Source organism: Vombatus ursinus, unplaced genomic scaffold, assembly GCF_900497805.2.
Source record: "Vombatus ursinus unplaced genomic scaffold, bare-nosed wombat genome assembly UNPS02014798.1, whole genome shotgun sequence".
In the NCBI taxonomy this organism is placed as follows: Eukaryota; Metazoa; Chordata; class Mammalia; order Diprotodontia; family Vombatidae; genus Vombatus; species Vombatus ursinus.
In genome coordinates this window covers 79,159,333-79,177,535 of record NW_020954576.1, presented here as the reverse complement: position 1 = coordinate 79,177,535, position 18,203 = coordinate 79,159,333, and the positions used below count along the sequence as shown (strand labels likewise).

The window sequence follows — 18,203 nt, the reverse complement described above, 5'->3', positions numbered from 1 at the left end:
AAGTCCCATGTTTTTGACTGTTCTATTCAGGCTTAATATCCAAGGTCACCCCAAACTCCTCCCTTCCCATCTTTGCCGTTCCTGGTGTTCTCTGAGCACGAAAAAAGGGCTTTTCAGACCTATTCATTGACACCTTTGTATGAGAGTAAGATCCTGGCACTCATGAATATAGAATCATAGAATAGTTGAGCTGGAAGCAATCTTGAGGAAAGAGTGTTAAATTTTGAGCCAGAAGACTTGGGTTTGAATCCCGGCCCTGTTACTTACTACCTGTATGACCTTGGGCAAGTCAGTTAACCTCTATGGACCCTACTTTCCCTATCTATAAAAGAAAGGCTTGGCATTGATGATCCATAAAGTCCTTTCCAACTCCAAATCTATAATCTCATCCAATTTCCTTGTCTTTGTTGTTGTTTGTTCAGTTCAGTTGTTTCAATTATGTCCAACTCTTTGTGACCCCATTTGGGGATTTCTTGGGAATGGTATGGGAGTGGTTTACCATTTCCTTCTGCAGCTCATTATACAGATGAAGAAACTGAGGCAAACAGGGTTCAGTGACTTTGACCCAAGGTCACACAAGCTAGTAAATGTCTAAGGCTGGATTTGAACCCGCCAGGTCCTCCTGACCCTAGGGCTGGCACTCCATCTACTGCACCACTTAGTTGCCCCTTGTCTTACAGCTGATAGAACCGAGGCCCAGGCAAGGTTAACTGGCATAGCCTTAATAAAGCAATTTAAATAGCAAAGCTGGGATGTAGGCAATGGTGTACTTGAAGGGAGAAGATTGATTAATCAGCAAAGGGAGGGTGGATGCAAGGCCCAGAGCCATTAAAATTAATTACCACCAACAACCAGCCTATCCATTCAGGCAAAATAATCAGTCCAAAATCTCATTGGAGGAACTGAGAATTGTTTTCTTCTTCTGGAGAAAGGCAGACCTGCTTCCTTTGCAGATGCCTCTTGCCTTCATTCCGTTCACTTTTTTCTCTGAACCCAATGTCAGGGGATGAAGCTTCTCTTCTGAGAAAAGGAAAAAATTAAAAAATGACCATCAGTCCTGAAGATGGCGGGATAGGAAGGGTAGTTTGACTGAGTCACATGCCTTTCAAACCCAAACCCATACCTCTTCTGTCAGGACTCCTAGCTCGGCTTTTGTCTCCTGGGGCTCCTGGGGTCTGAGCTTATCTTCTCACCTTCTGAGGCATTACCTTTCTGCACAACCTACTGTTGGACTTTTGAAGATCTTCATGACCTCACTCCTTTCTAGCTTTTCAGTCTTGCTCTCCTCCATGCTCTGTCTACACTGGCCTATTTAGAAGGATGAAAACAAGAAGATTAAGTGCCTACTACGTACGAGGTACTGTGCTAAGCATTTTACAAATATTATCGGATTTGATTTTCATAACAACCCTATGAGATATTATTATGCCCATTTTGCAGTCAAGGAAACTGAGGCAGACAGAGGTTAAGTGATTTGTCCAGGGTCACACAGCTTTTGTTGTTGTTGTTCAGTTGTTTCAGTTATGTCTAACTCTTTGTGACCCCATTTGGGGTTTTCTCGGCAAACATACTGGAGAGGTTCGCCATTTCCTTCTTCAGCTCATTTTACAGATGAGGAAATTGAGGAAAACAGAGTTAAGTGACTTGCCCAAGGTCACACAGCTAGGTAGTGTCTGATGCTCGATTTGAACTAGGGTCTTCCTGACCCCAGGCCTGGCACTCTATCCACTACGCCACATATTGGAGACTTAATGCCAACACTGGGCAGTATCCAGAGTCCTGGATTTTAAGTCAAAACAACTTCAGCTCAAATGGCACCTACTAGGTCACGGGGAAGTTATTTCACCTCTCAGCCTCAGTTGTCTCTTTTGTAAAATTGAACTAATAACCTCCTCTACCTGCCATTGATATTGTGGAAAAAGATCTTTGTAAATTTTAAAGTGCTATAGAAATATATACCATTTTTAGTATTAGCTCAAAAACAGTACATAAGAAGTCCTTGGCAACTTTTTTATCCTAGGCAGTCAGGCCTTGATAATTCAGCACTAATTAATTGGTGAGGGAAACCATCAGAATTCATGAAAAGTCATAGTTCTAGCACATTTCAGAAGAAATGCAGTTTTATTATTTTCAAGCACATTGTCACTCATTATTGAACTATTAACATCTAGAGGTCAGGATGGCTCTGCTTTAACGAATAGCTGAGACATTTAAAATTAGGAGCATCCACATGAAAGGAAACAATTAATGTGTTAAAATCCTTCAAATCTGGTGTCTCTTTGTAGGTTAAAGTAATTACTAAAGCTATTAATTCGCTTAATAAACCCTTTCTCCATAGATAATGTAGTGCCAAACTTCAGCCTGAGTAAAATGCTAACAACTGCCAAACATTTGAGATACAAATGACTGTGCATGTGTGATATCCCTGAGAGGCAGTAGTGGCTAGAATGCAGGTCCCAGAATCGGGAAGCCCTAGGTTCAAATTCTGCCTCACTGGACTTCAGTTCCTCACCTGTACAATGGGCTCATTAAAGTACCCTTCCAGCTCTAAATTTATGATCTTTTGCTGTTCTTTTTATGTGTCTCTCCAGTCTAGATTCTGAGCTCCTTGAGAACATTAGCATCTTAATTTACTTCTATGCAGCTCCTATAAAAACTTTGTCTGTTGATTGTCTCCAATTTATCTTGTATGTAGCTTGTCTGCATATAGTTGTGTATTGTCTCTTCCCCCCATTAAATTGTGAGCTACTTGAAAGAAGAGACTGTCTTCTGGTTTTTTTTTTTTTTTATTCTCCAGCATTTAGCACAGTGCTTGACATTATAGTTGAGGTTTATAGTAAAGGGTTTTTTTTTTTTTTTTGAGGCAATCAGGGTTAAGTGACTTGTCCAGGGTCACACAGCTAGTAAGTGTGTGAGGCTGGATTTGAACTTAGGTCCTCTTGACTTCAGGATCGGTGCTTTATCCATTGCACCATCTAGCTGCCCCAATGAATATTTATTGATTGACTATCATGGTTGCCCATCCTTTGTGACTCTTGTCCATGTCTTCCTATCAGTTTGCCACATTGGGTAGCAAATTAATTACCCAACGTGCTGGGATCTTTTCTTGCTTTTGTCATCGAGAGGAGACAACAGAGCACACAGGCTCTCTATCTGCTGTCCCTCACTCTTGCCCAGTGCCAAGCCCACCATCTTTTTCTTTCAAACACTTCTTTGGTGATATCCTTTACTCTGCGTCTCCTTTGTGATTCCTTGCTTGGAAGGTATTGCAGCCTCTTCACACCCATCATTTGCCCACACTCCCATGCCCTCTGCATGAATTCTTTGGAGACTGAAATAGAAGGATACTCAGGTATGTGTTGTAAATACTTAACAATCAGCTCTCTGGGGGAAAACATACACGACAGATTTTTTTTATGTTCAATTTGATTTATTAACATTTTCTCCATCACTTTCTTAAGTCCAGACAATCAACAAAACAATAAATCAAGCCCTGATATGTAGCATTTGTCAATTTCTTAGGTGTAAATTCTCAGCAGTAGCTGGGTGGTACAGTGGATAAAGCATGGGGCCTGGAGTCAGGAAGACTTGAGTTCAAATCCAGCCTTAGATGCTTCCTAGCTGTGTGACTCTGGGCAAGTCACCTAACCCTGTTTGCCTCAGTTTCCTTATCTGATTGTTAAATTTTAATGTAAGCTTTTTGTTATCATTGAGTTGTGTCCAACCCTATGTAAGTCCATATTTTTTTTTGGTTTTGCTTTTGTTTTTGTTTTGTTTCGTTTTTGGCAAAGATACTAGAGTGGTTTGCTGCTTCTTTCTCTAGTGTGAGGAACTGAGGAAAATATTTACAGGATGAGGAAATAGTACAGGAATGATTTTGAAGATATATATGTAGGCATATGTATGTATATATATGTATGCACGCACACACACATATACACGACTGATATTGACTGCAGATAGATAGGCCCAGACAACTCCCTGGGTGACTTCAATGCAGGAGGCCTTTGAGTCTGCTAGGTGGCGCCATAGTGCAAAGAGTGCTGGGTCTGGAGTTGGGGAGACTCCTCTTCCTGGGCTCAAATCTGTCTTCATGCACTTACTAGCTGTATGACCCTGGGCAAGTCACATAACCCCCATTTTCCTCAGTTCCTCATTTGTAAAATGGGACCACACCGGAGAAAGAAGTGGCAAACCACTCCAGTATCTTTGCCAAAAAACAAAACCAAAAAAGCATGAACTTACGTAGAGTTGGACACAGCTCAAAAACAACAAAATGCTCACATTAAAATTTAACAATCAGCTCAGGAGCCTACATGAGCTGGCTTCAGCATGCCCTTGCCACAACAGATGAATATTGAGATTTAAAACATCAACATTTTTTTCCATGGAGAACTTTAGAATCATTAAAAGAAAGTTGCAATTTCCCAGAGGTAATGCAGATAGCTATCCTCCTCCTGTTTAATTCTGGGCCTATTTGCAATCAGTAGCAGTCCAATATATGTGTGTATTTATGTGTGTGCATGCGTACGTATATATACATACATACATATATATTTTCAAAATCATGCCTGCACTATGTTCTCATCCTGGAACTTTTAAAATATATATATTATAATATTTTGTATATTATATATCATATATTATGTATAATATTACATATCTTATGTATATGTATATGTATATGTGTGTGCGCATAGGCAATCTATATAAGTTTTCAGTCTAACTATATAACAGTCTGCACAATAGCCATTCTGCATCCACTTGATATTTCCTGTGTGGATAGTTAAGCCAAACTCCTTTGAATGGTTATAGATCTTATGAGGCTCTGCAGTATTCCAGAGGCTGATGCAAACAGCACAATTTCATCTGCAAACAGGAGCAGATGAGGACCTTTGTTCCCCAACCTACTCTCCCTTTTCAGCTCTCTTTTGTGTGTTGTTTTCTCCCATTAGAATGTAAGCTCATTGAGGTCAGAGTCTGTTTCTTTTTATCTGTATTTGTATCCCCAGTGCTTAGCACAGTGCCTTGCATTTAGTAAATGCTTAATAAATGCTAATTTCCTTCCTTCCTTCTTCTCTTTTCCCATGATATTCAGATAGTAATGGTCCTGGGACATGTAGATATGCTACTATTTTTCCTTTATATTCAATATTCTGCAGACTCCTGCACAGACCGATAAATAACTGCTTTTTATAACTGAATAGAAGTATTAGGGTATACACTCATCCTCTGCAGGCTCACTTAAAGCATCCCTGACATAACTCGAGGAGCAGACAAGACAACAGAGATAATATACACCTTGTCCTATTTTCCCATGATTTTGATCTCTTTGGACAAGTCGCTGTATTTTCAAAGCTCCTCATTACACGTAGCTTACATAATATGAGTCTCTGAGATGGTGATTTCTATTTAAAATATTGTTCTTCAGTTTTTATGAGTCAATGTTGAGTTTGGGAAATTGCAGGCAACAGTTCAGTCTGTGATCATGGTGAGAGGTTCCAGGACAGCTTATTTTGTGGCGTTCTGCAGGATATTTTGAGGTCTGTATTTGTAGTGTGAAAATTTGTCATCTGTCACTCCAGGAAAGAGAGAGAACTTCTGATACAGAATTCTAGCCACCAAGTCATGTCTTGCTAGGTATTTGGTAGGTGCTAAGTTTATGTAGCATACCAACTTAATTGTTCTTCCCTTTTTCAGAAATAAATTATGTCCCCACATAGAGAGGGGAAGGGGGAGGAGAACTAGACATATGATTTCATTGGTATTAGGAACTCAGAATAAGCAAATTCCCTTTACTAATGCAAATCTCTACTTTCTGTTCACATACTATTCCCAAAAACACTGAGAGGGCAGCTAGGTGGCACAGTAGATAGATTGTTGGACCTGGAGTCAGTAAGGCCTGAGTTCAAATCCAGCCTCAGATACTTACTAGCTGTGTGACGCTGGGCAAGTCACTTAACCCTGTTTGCCTCAGTTTCCTCATGTATAAAATGAGCTGGAGAAGGAAATGGCAAACCATCCCAATATCTTTGCCAAGAAAACCCCAAATGGGGTCATGAAAATTAAGATGTGACTAAAAAATGACTCAATAACAACAGAACATTGAGAAGCTAAGTAATAGGGTCATATAGCCCGTATATGTCTAGGGTAGAGCTTAAACCCATATTTTCCTGACGACATGGCGTGAAGGCCCCCTAAAAAGTCTTACGAAAATTATTTTTGGTTCAAGAGTATTCATTTTTTGCCTTTATAAAATAGACACCAAACTAAGAGGAAAAGAAGAATGGTGTGTGTGTGTGTGTGTGTGTGTGTGTGTGTGTGTGTGTGTGTGTCCTCAGCTTCTACCAGGGTATGACAGCCTTATCAACATGAGGCAGCACCAGAAGTGTCATGGTCCTGTGCCATCTTTAAGTCTCTGTGTCATTTGGTCAAGGCAAGACAGGTCAAGAAACATTTCTTAAGTACTTACTATGTGACAGACAGGGTGCTAAGCATCGTGAATACAAATACAAGCAAAAAGAAAGTCTCTGTCCTCAAAGAGCTTACATTATAATGGGAGCTAGACAAGACATAAAAGGAAGATGGAAAGGGGTCATGGTCCTTGTTCTGGGGCAGGTTGGACAAAAACCAGAGAGTCAGGACAGACCATGGCTGGTTTCTGCTGTAAGTACACCAGCCTGTAGCAAGAATGTTTATGAGGAAGAAGCATGAAGAGGACAGACTTGTGTTTTAGGCGTCTCCAGCTGATTCATTATTCCCACCTGTTCCCCATAACTGGCCCAGGGAATGTTGCCTTCAGGCCCAGAGGGGTGAAGATCTTACTCGTGGTGATATAGTTAATAAAAGGCAGAACAGGGAATCCAACCCAGGTCTCCTGACTCCAAACCTACTTCTCTTTCTTTCCTCTTAATCAACAGATAAAAAATACAGTTTCTTGTTTTTACCTGCAAATGGGCTAAAACATCTTTGGAGTGGTGGAATGGATATTGGCATTGTTGTCAAAAGACATGGATTCAAGGTCTATCTCTGCCTTAGACAAGTACAATTCACCTATGAGCTTCAATTTCCTCTTCTATAAAATGAGGGGATTGGACTAGATTATCTCAAAATTTCTTTCTAGCTTTCTGGTTCTGTGATGAATACTTCTTAATAGAAATAAGAAATGTATAAGGAAAGCATGCTAAGAAAAATGGCTTTAAGAATCCCTTAAAGAGGTCAAAAATGGGCAAAATTAAAACTAAACACATGTCATGATGCAGATCAAATAAAAAAGAAAAAAATTAATAAGTAAAAATCTTTAGTGAGAGCTAAAATGATCTAACCATATATGATAATTTGTTAATAATGGCATATAAAGTACTTTCAAGTTTGTAAAGTGCCTTACATAGATTATCTCATTTGATTCTCACAACAACCCAGCGAGATATATGCAATAATTATCCCCATTTTACAGATGAGGAAAGCAAGGCTTAGGGAAGTTAAATAACTTGCCCATGGTCACACAGCTAGTAAGTGTCTGAAACAGTATTTAAACTTGAACTTTCTTGACTCTAAGACTGGAGCACTAGCATTTATATAGAGCTTTCAGTTTTGCAAAGCATTTTAGAAATATTATTCATTTGATCCTCATAACAGCCTTAGGAGGTAGGTGCTATTATTATTCTCATTTGCAGAGATTAAGTGACTTGTCCAGTCACATGGTTAGTATGTGTCCGAGGCTAGATTTGAACTCATGTTTCTGACTTCAGGTCCAGCGCTCTAACCACTGCACTAAATGTGTCTTTATTGGTGTGAGTACTCTCTCCATGCTTTCTCATCTTGTGTGACTCTTGTCCATATCCACACAGGAAATGTACTATAGAGGTTTCACCCAATATATTGAGGACTTTTCTCTGGATCATTTAGCATTTTGTAGATACCATTGGTGCACATGGGCTGTCCACTGGTCATCCCTCCCTTCCATTATGTGACTGGCTCACATTTTCGGTAATACATTCCTTGAATAATAGAATTTATGCTACTTTTCCTATTCTTCATTATCATTACTAATATGTTAAAGCCAATACACACCCACCATCAATTTCTCAATCACTGCTTGAGTGATGTGCAACTTTAGTCCTTCAGATTTTATTATTCTGTGCTGCACAGACGTATTGATATTTTTAAAATATGGCTGCTTGTTTTAGGTAGGTTTGGGGTCATTAAAAGTATTGTACAACTTCTCAAATGCAATCCAGCCTGCTCTCATTTTCCCATTTACCATGTTGGAAATGCTAGAAATTGGGTAAGACTTTATATCAGAAATATAAATATTAGTAACAAATGTGTTACTAGGTGAACTGGTCTTTAGACTGACTTTAAGAAATTAACCTAGATGTAGCTGGCAATGACAATGGGGAAGGCATCTCACCCAGTTCTTGCTTTACATAAGTAGACCCTTGGACCTCTACATAAAGTGATTTTTATGTAATGCAAATTTGCCCCTACCCACCTGTTGCAGTCTGAGAGGCTGTGACCCCTCAAAGACTAGAGTAAAGGATGGGGTCGTCTGGAATGAATTCTCAGACTCAAGCATTCTTTAAGTCAAGGCGGCAAAAAGTTTATTGTTACTCTTCTTAGCGGGCAAGGATTCTTAAGGAACCTGCAACCTTAGTGGGGTACAGTTAAAGTTTATATAGGATAAAATAAAATAAAACATGTGTCAAATATGCTAACTAGGTGATTCAGGGTGGGATTAGGGAGTGGTTAAGGAGTGGTCAGTTCTTAAAGGAACATGCACTTCTTGTACCTACTGTGCAGGCATTTTACCCAGAGTTCACTGGGAAAAGCCCACAAGGGGGGGTCACACGGAGGTGTGGTTTTAAGCCTGCTACTTCACTAAGTTAACTAGAGTTCAGGGGTAAATGAGAGTTGTCCAGTCTGCCACCAGTCAATGTCTTGTTTGACAAGATAGATGTAGGGAGTATACATATGTCTTAGGTCTAGAATACAGACAATGAGGGAGGGCAGTAGTATGTATAGTCCAGTGGGTAAGAATGTCTTTATGACCCAGTGCAAAGCCAGTTCAAACTAATAATTCCTTCAGGTGCTGTTTGTAACTGCCCCAGGGAAAGAGATAAGGGTCTTGCTGGGGCCCACTCATGAGTACTTGCTAGGCTCAGTGTCCTTGGGCTGAGGAGAAATTGTCAGGGATAGTGTTTCTGAGGCTAGAGAGAAATTGGGGTCCAAGCACAAGCACCCAAACACAGGCACCCAAGCACCCCATCACACCCACTTTACTTAGCCCATATAACAAAAGCATATGCAAAACAATACCTTTATGCAAGTCATAAAAGGTACTAAAATGCAATCATATTAAATACTGTACCATGATAATAAACAGAAAATGAAAAGTAAAGTTAATGATAAAGTATGGACAGCACTGAACAGTAAAGTTAACCTAGGTATGCAGAATGTTGCCCCTTCCTCATCCACTGCCCCTAGCCTTTATCACTGGTGATTAGCTGGACAACTTTTTTGTGAAGCTATCCAGAGACATTTGGACAGCTGCTCGCTTTTTTTTCCTTGTATTATCTGACTGTAGCAAGCAATGTTATCCTCAACTAGTCTTTGAACTTTTAAAAATCTTGAATTATTTGGATCCATCTTTTCAACACAAGGAAAAAGCTCACCCAAATGATGAAATGCTTCTGCCGACTGTTTTGTTGTGAATCTTTTTTCTTCGACCTCGGGTTCTGAAACTTCCTTTTCTTTTTCTGCAATCTTTGCAGGTAGCAGCTCAATCAGATAGTTATTCTCCATGAGACTCAGTCCTCCATATCATCCTCATCCACTTCTTGTGCTAATTTTACAATTTTGTTACCTAACTGTGGCACACTTTTCTCCAAACTCTCCTCATACATGTTTCTCCTTCATCTTCCCAATATTACCTTAGCAATATTTCAGACTGCATGGTAAATATTTTAGGACTCACAAAAATCTTTCTATGTCAAGTCCTCATCTGTATCCAAAGCTGCAATTGCCTGGGCAAATGTAGTATGTAAATAATTTGCTTTGAAATTTTCAACTACTCCCTGATCCATAGGTTTTAATAATGAGTTAGTGTTCCAGGGAAGGTGGACCACTTTTATATTTTCATTAACATCATCCATAGGGGGAGGGTGACCTGGGGCATGATCCAAAATAAGTAGAATCTTGAAAGGAATGTCATTATCATTACAAAACTTCTTGAGACTTCAGGAGCGAAGCAGTATATAAACCATCGTTCAAAGATGATAAGGGTTATCCATGCCTTAGGGTTAGCAGAAATAATGCAAAGGGTTGCTTTGCTGATTCCTTGCAATGCTCTAGGATTTTCTGAGTGGTGCACAAGAACAGGTTTTAATTTGCAAGTCCCAGATGCATTCCCTCCAAGCAGAAGAGTAACTCTATTTTTCGAAGCTTTATGTCCTGGCATAGTTTTTTCCTCCACTGAGATGTACGTTTGCGAAGCCATTCTTTGATAAAATAGGCCAGTTTCACCTACATTAAAGATTTGCTCTGGCAAGTAGGGACCTTCTCTTTATTTTTATCTATTTATTATTATTATTATTATTATTATTTGCAAGGAAGCTTCAATATCTCCACTTGCACAATTTTAAAATCAGAATTGGAATGTGGATTTCTTTCAGAATTCTTTAGGTAAAGTCAAATTTGCATAATACAAATTCACATAAAGTGAGAACTATCTGTACTATATAAATGGATTACTCATAGTTTCTTTTTCTCCCAGGTACCTTTGTCTCTGCTTTCACTGTGCTATGTGGAGCCCGGACTGACCTCCCCGACAGGCACATGTGCTGTGTCTTCTGGTTGAATATTGCCGCAGCACTCATTCAGATCCTGACAGCCATTGTGATGGTGGGCTGGATCATGAGTATATTCTGGGGAATGGATATGGTTATTCTCGCCAGTAAGTATCTTACAAACAGCCACATCTCCTCACCTCTCTCTCAAATCTCTTGGCATAAGGATCCAGCCAAAAAGACACAGGGGAGAGACTGAGGGACAGATAGACATGTGGGGAATTTGGCCAAAATAGTTTTGAAATCATGGACCAGCCCATAATTGCCATGGGGCTTTGATGTTCTTTTCAGGGAATTATTTGCCCTACCCCAATGCAATGCCCATGTAAGATTAGGACACTGTGCTGAGCTTTCCAGGAAACACTTTATTATTGATGGATTTCTCCCATTTTCTCTGAGGCTAGAATAGAACAGATGTCAGCCGGTGTTTCCACTCATTACCAATCTTCACTTCTTACCCATTACAGAATGTCTTTTTTTCTCTCCTTGGTAAGAATGATCAGCATGCTAGCATCAATACATACATAAAGATGCTGTAATGGAAAAATATGATAAGTTGGTTTCAGATAATCCCTCCCCTGAGGACATCTGAGTTGATGGGAAAAATCAGGTCTCATCTAGAATGTACGGGTACTGCTGTCAACCTTAGTCAGGGGGAGTGAGAAGAGGTGTGTTAATCACCTAGACAGCTCAAGAGATGTCAGTCCCTATGTCTTGCCTTATACAAATGAGCTGGGAGCTTAGAGAAAAAGTAGTCAGGGTTGGTTGGCAGGAAAAGAACGCTGGAAAGAAGGTCATCATGTATATAGCGGGTCACAAAAATGATGATCACACAGGTGAACTGACTGAATGTTTGAGGAGAAATAATATGGCAACTACAGTCTGTATGACATGCCTGCATAAGAGCCAGGGCGTAGATTCTAGCTTAAAACAAAAAGGTGAGGAAACATGAACTTACCTAAAGAAACAGAGCCAACCACAAATACCAGCTAAGTGAACATGATTAATACTGAATATGAAAGAAAAGCTCAACACAGTAGGGAAAGCACAGGGCACACACTTCAGCCAGGAAAATCTAGACAATGTAGAGAGTAGACTCATGGGAACTCAGAGTTGGAAGGTCAGAGGTCATTTACTCCAACCCATGGCCATAGAGGAATATTCTTATAATATCCTCAACAATTGGTCATCCATACTTTGAAGACCTTCAGTGACTAGGAACTCACTACCTCTAAAAGTAGCCTATTCAGCATTTTAACTTATACTTCCATATTAATTTTATTCATTGTTCTTGGTCCTGCTCTTTAGACAAAGGTGTGTTCGTAAATGTTTAACAACCAGCTTTCCAAAGCAGAACACACTTTTAAGTTTATTATTATCATTAAGTTTAATTATTAATACTAAGTTTATTATGCATTATTAACATTTCTCTATTGCTTTCTTAAATCTAGATAATCAACAATAAATCAAGCCCTGGTTTGTGGCATTTTTCGAGATGTAAATGCTCACATTGAAAATTTAGCAAATGGTAGATGGTATGAGTTGATTTCAGCATATGCCTGCCTTTAGGGACAAGTAAAACAAGCCTAATGTTTCTTCCACATAATGACCTTTCCAATACCTGAAGACCTATCACGTGCTCCTTAGGCCTTCTGTTTTGAAGGCCAGCATTGAACTTCCTTCAATTGAACCTTACATGGTATGGTCTCCAGTCCTATCCTCATCCTGGTCACCCTTCCTTTGGACCCACTCCAATTTGTCAATGTTCTTCCTATTATTCCAGACCCCAGAATTAAATATAATACTCCAGTTGCGCCCTGACCAGGATGGAATACAGAAATACAGTCACCTACTTCATTCTGGACACTGTGGCTCTCTCAATGCAGCCCAAGATTACATTCATTTTTTGGCTACCACATTATACTATTGAGTCACTGAGCTTGTAGTCTGCTAAGATCTCAAGATCTTTTTCATAGGTACCATCTAGCCACATCTTCCCCCATCTTGTACTTGTGCAATTTATTTTCTAATGCAAATGTAGTATTTTAACTTTATCTATATTAAATGGAGATAAATAGAATAGGCTTTCCAAATGTCAAGAACTGGAGAGACTTCCAGCAAAGTTCAAAGGAGGAGCAAGAGCCTGTATCCAAAGGCTTCTTTTAACATTTAAAACTCTAGTTTGAAAATGTGTTCAGTTTCTGAATCTCTTTAATGGGGACAACTACTTTTCTTCTGCTTGCTTCCATTAAAATACACACATACACATTTCATCAGGATGAATGGCAAGACTGACAAGTCTCAGAGAGGGAAATTGCTTTTGATGTGATACCAATGAAATGATGTCTGGTTTTTTTTTTTAATTGAATAATGTAAATAAATGGTTAATTCAGGCCAGAAACAGAAGCATGCACATGGTTGTGTTCTAAACCTTAGTGCTAAAGGATAATATTTGACAGGACTTTGGTGGATCATTAAAAATCTCCTGTTAAGATCTACAGATTTAGAGATATCCTTCAGAGCACTTACCAGAGAGCCCAGTGGATTATGTATTGACTTTTTCACTATCATTATTATTATTATTATGACTCCTTTTCTGTGACAGCCTCAGTTTTGCTGTCACTTTGTAGGTTCGTGTTTGCAAAACCAACATTTAACATAGTTTCTCTCCTCCTGGGTACTTTGTATGTAATTAGGCTCTTATATCACTAGGTGAATTATAGGTTTTTTATGATGATTTAATTGTCTGAACAGCCAGGCTTTTTATTGTCATGCTTAAATGAGAGAAGGAAATTAGATGCTTTTCCACTGAATTATGGTTTTGAGTATGGGGGATTGGTTGTTTTTGTTTTTGTATAAATATAGCTCTTGAAAACAGCTACATATAAATATTAATCAATAGTGCTGGTCGTTAATGTTTTAAATGGGCATTTTTTAAAAAAAAGAAATGAGATATAATTGGGTACTTTTCTGATTAATTCTTAACTATTTTCAATTGCCATCTCAATCTGGCTTTTTCCCTAAGCTTGAATAAATACTTTAAAAAACTGGTCGAAATTTTTTCTTTAATCAATTAACCAATCAACAAACATTTATTAATGTCTTTTATGTGCCAGGCATTATGTTGAGTGAAAAGTCCTTCTTGGGTGTCTTCAGTTGCTCTGGTATTTTAGTAAGTTGATGCTATTATAAAATCCTTGTCTATTTTCTGCCATGAAAGAATCTTTTGACTGTCACTGTCTCCTTAGTACTCAGTATTCTTATTACTTAAATGTCCAAATATTCTTTATCTCCTGTTATAAGGAAGAAGCTGACAGAGTCAGATTTCTGGTCCCCTGTCCTTATTTTTTTTTTTTCTTTTCTGATGCTCTGTCCAAACAGCTACCAAAAAAGAGAGGAAATAAAACCCCCAAAGCACTTATTTGCCAGCATGAAATCCTATGGTTGTCTTTTTTTCCAGCCAGAAGGCAGTAATTTCCCTCTCCTTTAAACTTAGCTTTTTGCCCTTTGAAGCTAGAGCATTGTTATTTATAATTGGCAACAAATGGGCCCATAGCAACCATCATATAAACAAGATTAGTTTTAAACTTGGTTTGGATAGAAAAATGTTTTCTGAAATTCAGAAAACCAAGCTTATCAGATCATACATCAACATATTTGCTTTCATTGGTATGGAATTTTCTTTTCATTCAGGCGGATCTTGACTCATTTATAACTCAAAGTCTTAGGGAGGTACTTAAGTCTCAGAGAGTAATGCAGTAATTGCCTTTGGTCAGTATTACATCTTTGTCTTCTTGAATCCAAATGTAACACTCTATCCAGTATATTCAAGCTGCCTCTCATTAGTCAGTCAATAAACATTTATTAAGCACTTACTCTGTGCCAAGGGCAGCTAGGTGGTGCAGCGGATAGAGCTCCAGGTCTAGAGTCAGGAAGATTCATCATCTTGAATTCAAATGCAGCCTCAGACACTTACTGGTTGTGTGACCTTGGGCAAGTCCCTTAACTGTTTGCATCAGTTTCCTCATCTGTAAAAAAAAATGAGCTGGAGAAAAAAATGGCAAACCACTCCAGTATCTCTGCCAAGAAAACCCCAATTGGGGTCATGAAAAGTCTGACATGACTGAAAAATGACTCAGCAACTCTGTGCCCAGAACTGTACCAAGTACTGGCAATATAAAGAAAGGCAAAAGACAGCCCCCACCCTCAAGGAGCTCATAATCTAATGGGGGAAGACAATATGCAAATAACTATGTACAAATGAGCTATATACAGGAAAAATTGGAAATAATCGACAGCACTAGCATCGAGGAGTATCAGCCCCTAGTGCTATAACATAACTTTTCAAAATACCTTTAAATATAACATAACAGGGGTTGAAACAGAATTATAAAATGTTTTACCATCCAGTCCTATGTTGAGAGACACTCATCCCTACCTTGCATGTGTCAACTGTTGGTTGTGGTTTCTCAGATTTCCTGGATTCATCATTCCTCATAGCATCATTGGTATCCAGCATAGAAACGGTATTGTGATCAGTTCTGATCACAGCACCACATTTTAGGAAGTCCATGACACTCTCTTAGCAGCAACCCAGTGAAGTAAGTAGTGCAAAATTTATCAGACCCATTTTACAGAGGAGAAAACTGAGGCTCAAAAAAGAGGAATTGACATGCCCAAGGTTACAGTGAGCTAGTTAGTAACATAACTTTCCTTGACAAACTGGATGAGGATGACCAGGATGGCAAGGGCACAGAAAACTTTGCCATAGGAGAATTGGTTTAAAGACATGAGGATGATGGGGGTCCATGTAGCATATGACTATTGTCTTCAATTACTTCAAGGGCTGCCATGCCTAAAATGGATTCGATTTGTTTTTCTCAGTCCCAGAAAGACAAAGTCTATGTTATTCCCCTTCTCAGAAACCTGTACTGATTTCTAATAAGTCAAAACTTCATTCCCAAATATGAATTTTAAATCTTCAACATAAAAAATGAGTCTCCAGCATCTGTTGTAGCTTTTGTAACTGACTAGGTTGCACTGCAATCTGGGCTTCCTCTCTACCACCACCACTCTAACAAGCATTTATTAACTTTAATTAATAATTAATAAGTTTAATTTATTAACATTTATTAATTTATTTATTAACTACTGTGTGCAGATTGCTGTGCCAGACTCAAGGGGGAGGCACAAAATTTAGATGAGACCTAGACTCTGTCCTCTGGGATCTCCCCATTTAGTAGAGGGATGAGTGACAAAAGAGATAGCTAAAAGACACACTATTAAATGCTAAGTGTATTAGATATGTCCAATGGAGTATGTGCACATGATACGCACACCCAGAAACGAGTACTAGGTAGGCATAACAGAGGGCTGTGTGCTGTCCAAAGGGAGAAGGTGGTTACTGATCAGCAGGGTCAGGAAAGGCTTTGTGGAGTTGAGGTATTTGAGGTCGGGTAGGCCTTTAAAGGATAGGTAGGCTTTCATCATGTGAAAAGCAGAGAGAAGGCATACCAGACATGGGGGAAAGAATGAGCAAAGCAAGGAGGACTACAGAAATCATGTACGGTCAAGGGTCTAAGAACAGCCTGGTTGGACTGGAGCAGAGAGCTCATGGACGGGTGTAAGATGAGAGCAGCCTAGAAAGATAGGGTGGTTCCAGATTGTGGGGAGCCCTGAATGCCAGGCAGTGGCAGTCAGACCACTCTGGAGGCCACAGGGAGCCACTGGAGATTTTTGAGCAGAAGAGAAGCAATAAGGCTAGATCCTACCTTCTTCTGGAAGCCTTTCCTAATACCTCTTAATTGTAGAGACTTCTTTCTGTTATTCCTATTTATCCCACACCTAGCCTATTTATACATAGTTGTTTGCATATTATTTTCCCTGTTTCATTTTGAGCTCCTTAAAGGCAGGGCCTGTCCTTTGCTTTTTTTTTTTTTTTTTTTTTTTTTTGGTATCCTCAGCACTTAGCAGAGTGTCTGGCACATAGTAGGTGCTTAATGAATGTTTATTGACTGACTTATTACTCTATGCATAAGAATGGTTATTCTAGCAGCAACATGAAGGATGGATTGGAACAGGGAAAATGGAGGCAAGAAAACCAGTTAGGAGGCTGTCACAGTAGTACAGGTGCACAGTTAAGTAAAAAGGATACGCATTACGGTGATAGCAATGGGAAATAGAGTAGAGGGGACAGATAGAGAGATGTTGCCAAGGTGGAATCGTTAGACTTGGCAGCCAGTTAGATGTATGTCGGGAAAGCGAAGAGTCCAAGATAACCCAAAGCTTATGAATGTTGGAGCCAGGGTGAGTGATGGTGCTGCAGACAGAAATAGCTCAAAACAAGCATTTTTGGAATGCTGTGCCCAGTGCATGACTCTGCTATTAGTCTTCACAGACATTACCCTGGCAGGAACAGCTCCCTCTTTGCTCCTACATCCTCCAACTTTGGGAAATCTTCTCACATTAGCCCCCCTCAGCTTCAGCTTCAATCATTCCGATCAGCATGGGCTGATTCTCACTGCTGCCATTAAGCCTGGGTCCCACTCATAAAACTGTAAATTCTACTGGGGCAGTGTCCATATTTAGCACAGGCACTTGCTGTGTATTCCATATCCAGACCTCCATGCCTGGATACTGGGCTTCCTACAGCCCTTAGCGCTCCGTAAATAGGGCTGTCCGCACTGGAGTCATGGAAGGCTAAGGAATCATGAATGTGAGATCAGAGCCTGGGAGCCAAGGCAACGCTGGGAGCAAAGGTCAGACGGAAGGCTGGGGGAGAAGATGGACCTGCAATTACTTGGCAGCTCACAGCCAAGGAGGAGCCAGGGCTCAGAGGCCCTGTGAGCAGTCTCCTCCCCTCCCTCCCAGCTGCTTCCACAAGTCATACACATGCCTTAGAAAGATTCTCATGGTGCAACACTTCTCTGAAAGCCTGCTCCTAGCAGGTGATCTCGTGGGACAGCCAGATAGGGGTGGCAGTGGGGGTTGTGCTGGAACAGACTGAGAATAAAGGAGGTAGGAACAGTGTCATGGATGGCGGAGGGGTATCAAAGCAAATTAGCAGACAGGTTAGAAGGGATCAGGTTAAACAGAGTTTTCAAAAGCTGAAGTGAGATTTAGGTGTGGAAGGGTCTAGGACCTTTATGGGTTCCAGAGTGAACGCAAAGAAAGAAAAAGTTAGCCAGTCCTTTACAAGACAGAAGGTGTTCCAGAAGACTCCAGGGCAAGGCAGTCAAACTACATATTATCCGGAGTTTCAGACACTATAGGGCAAGGTCAGGCAACATTCCCTGACCCCCTACACACACACATACACACACACACACACACACACACACACACACACACACACAC

The 18,203-nt window shown here is 39.9% G+C and overlaps 1 protein-coding gene across 1 annotated transcript in view; it reads left to right on the top strand.

Annotated features, from left to right (window-relative positions):
• The window catches only part of LOC114049529 (protein stum homolog), a 99,984-nt gene that overhangs the window by 72,733 nt on the left and 9,048 nt on the right, over nucleotides 1-18,203 (top strand). Inside the window, exon 2 of the mRNA XM_027870767.1 lies at nucleotides 10,775-10,954. Within this exon, the coding sequence (XP_027726568.1) occupies nucleotides 10,775-10,954 (180 nt within the window). The remainder of the gene's footprint in view (nucleotides 1-10,774; nucleotides 10,955-18,203) is intronic.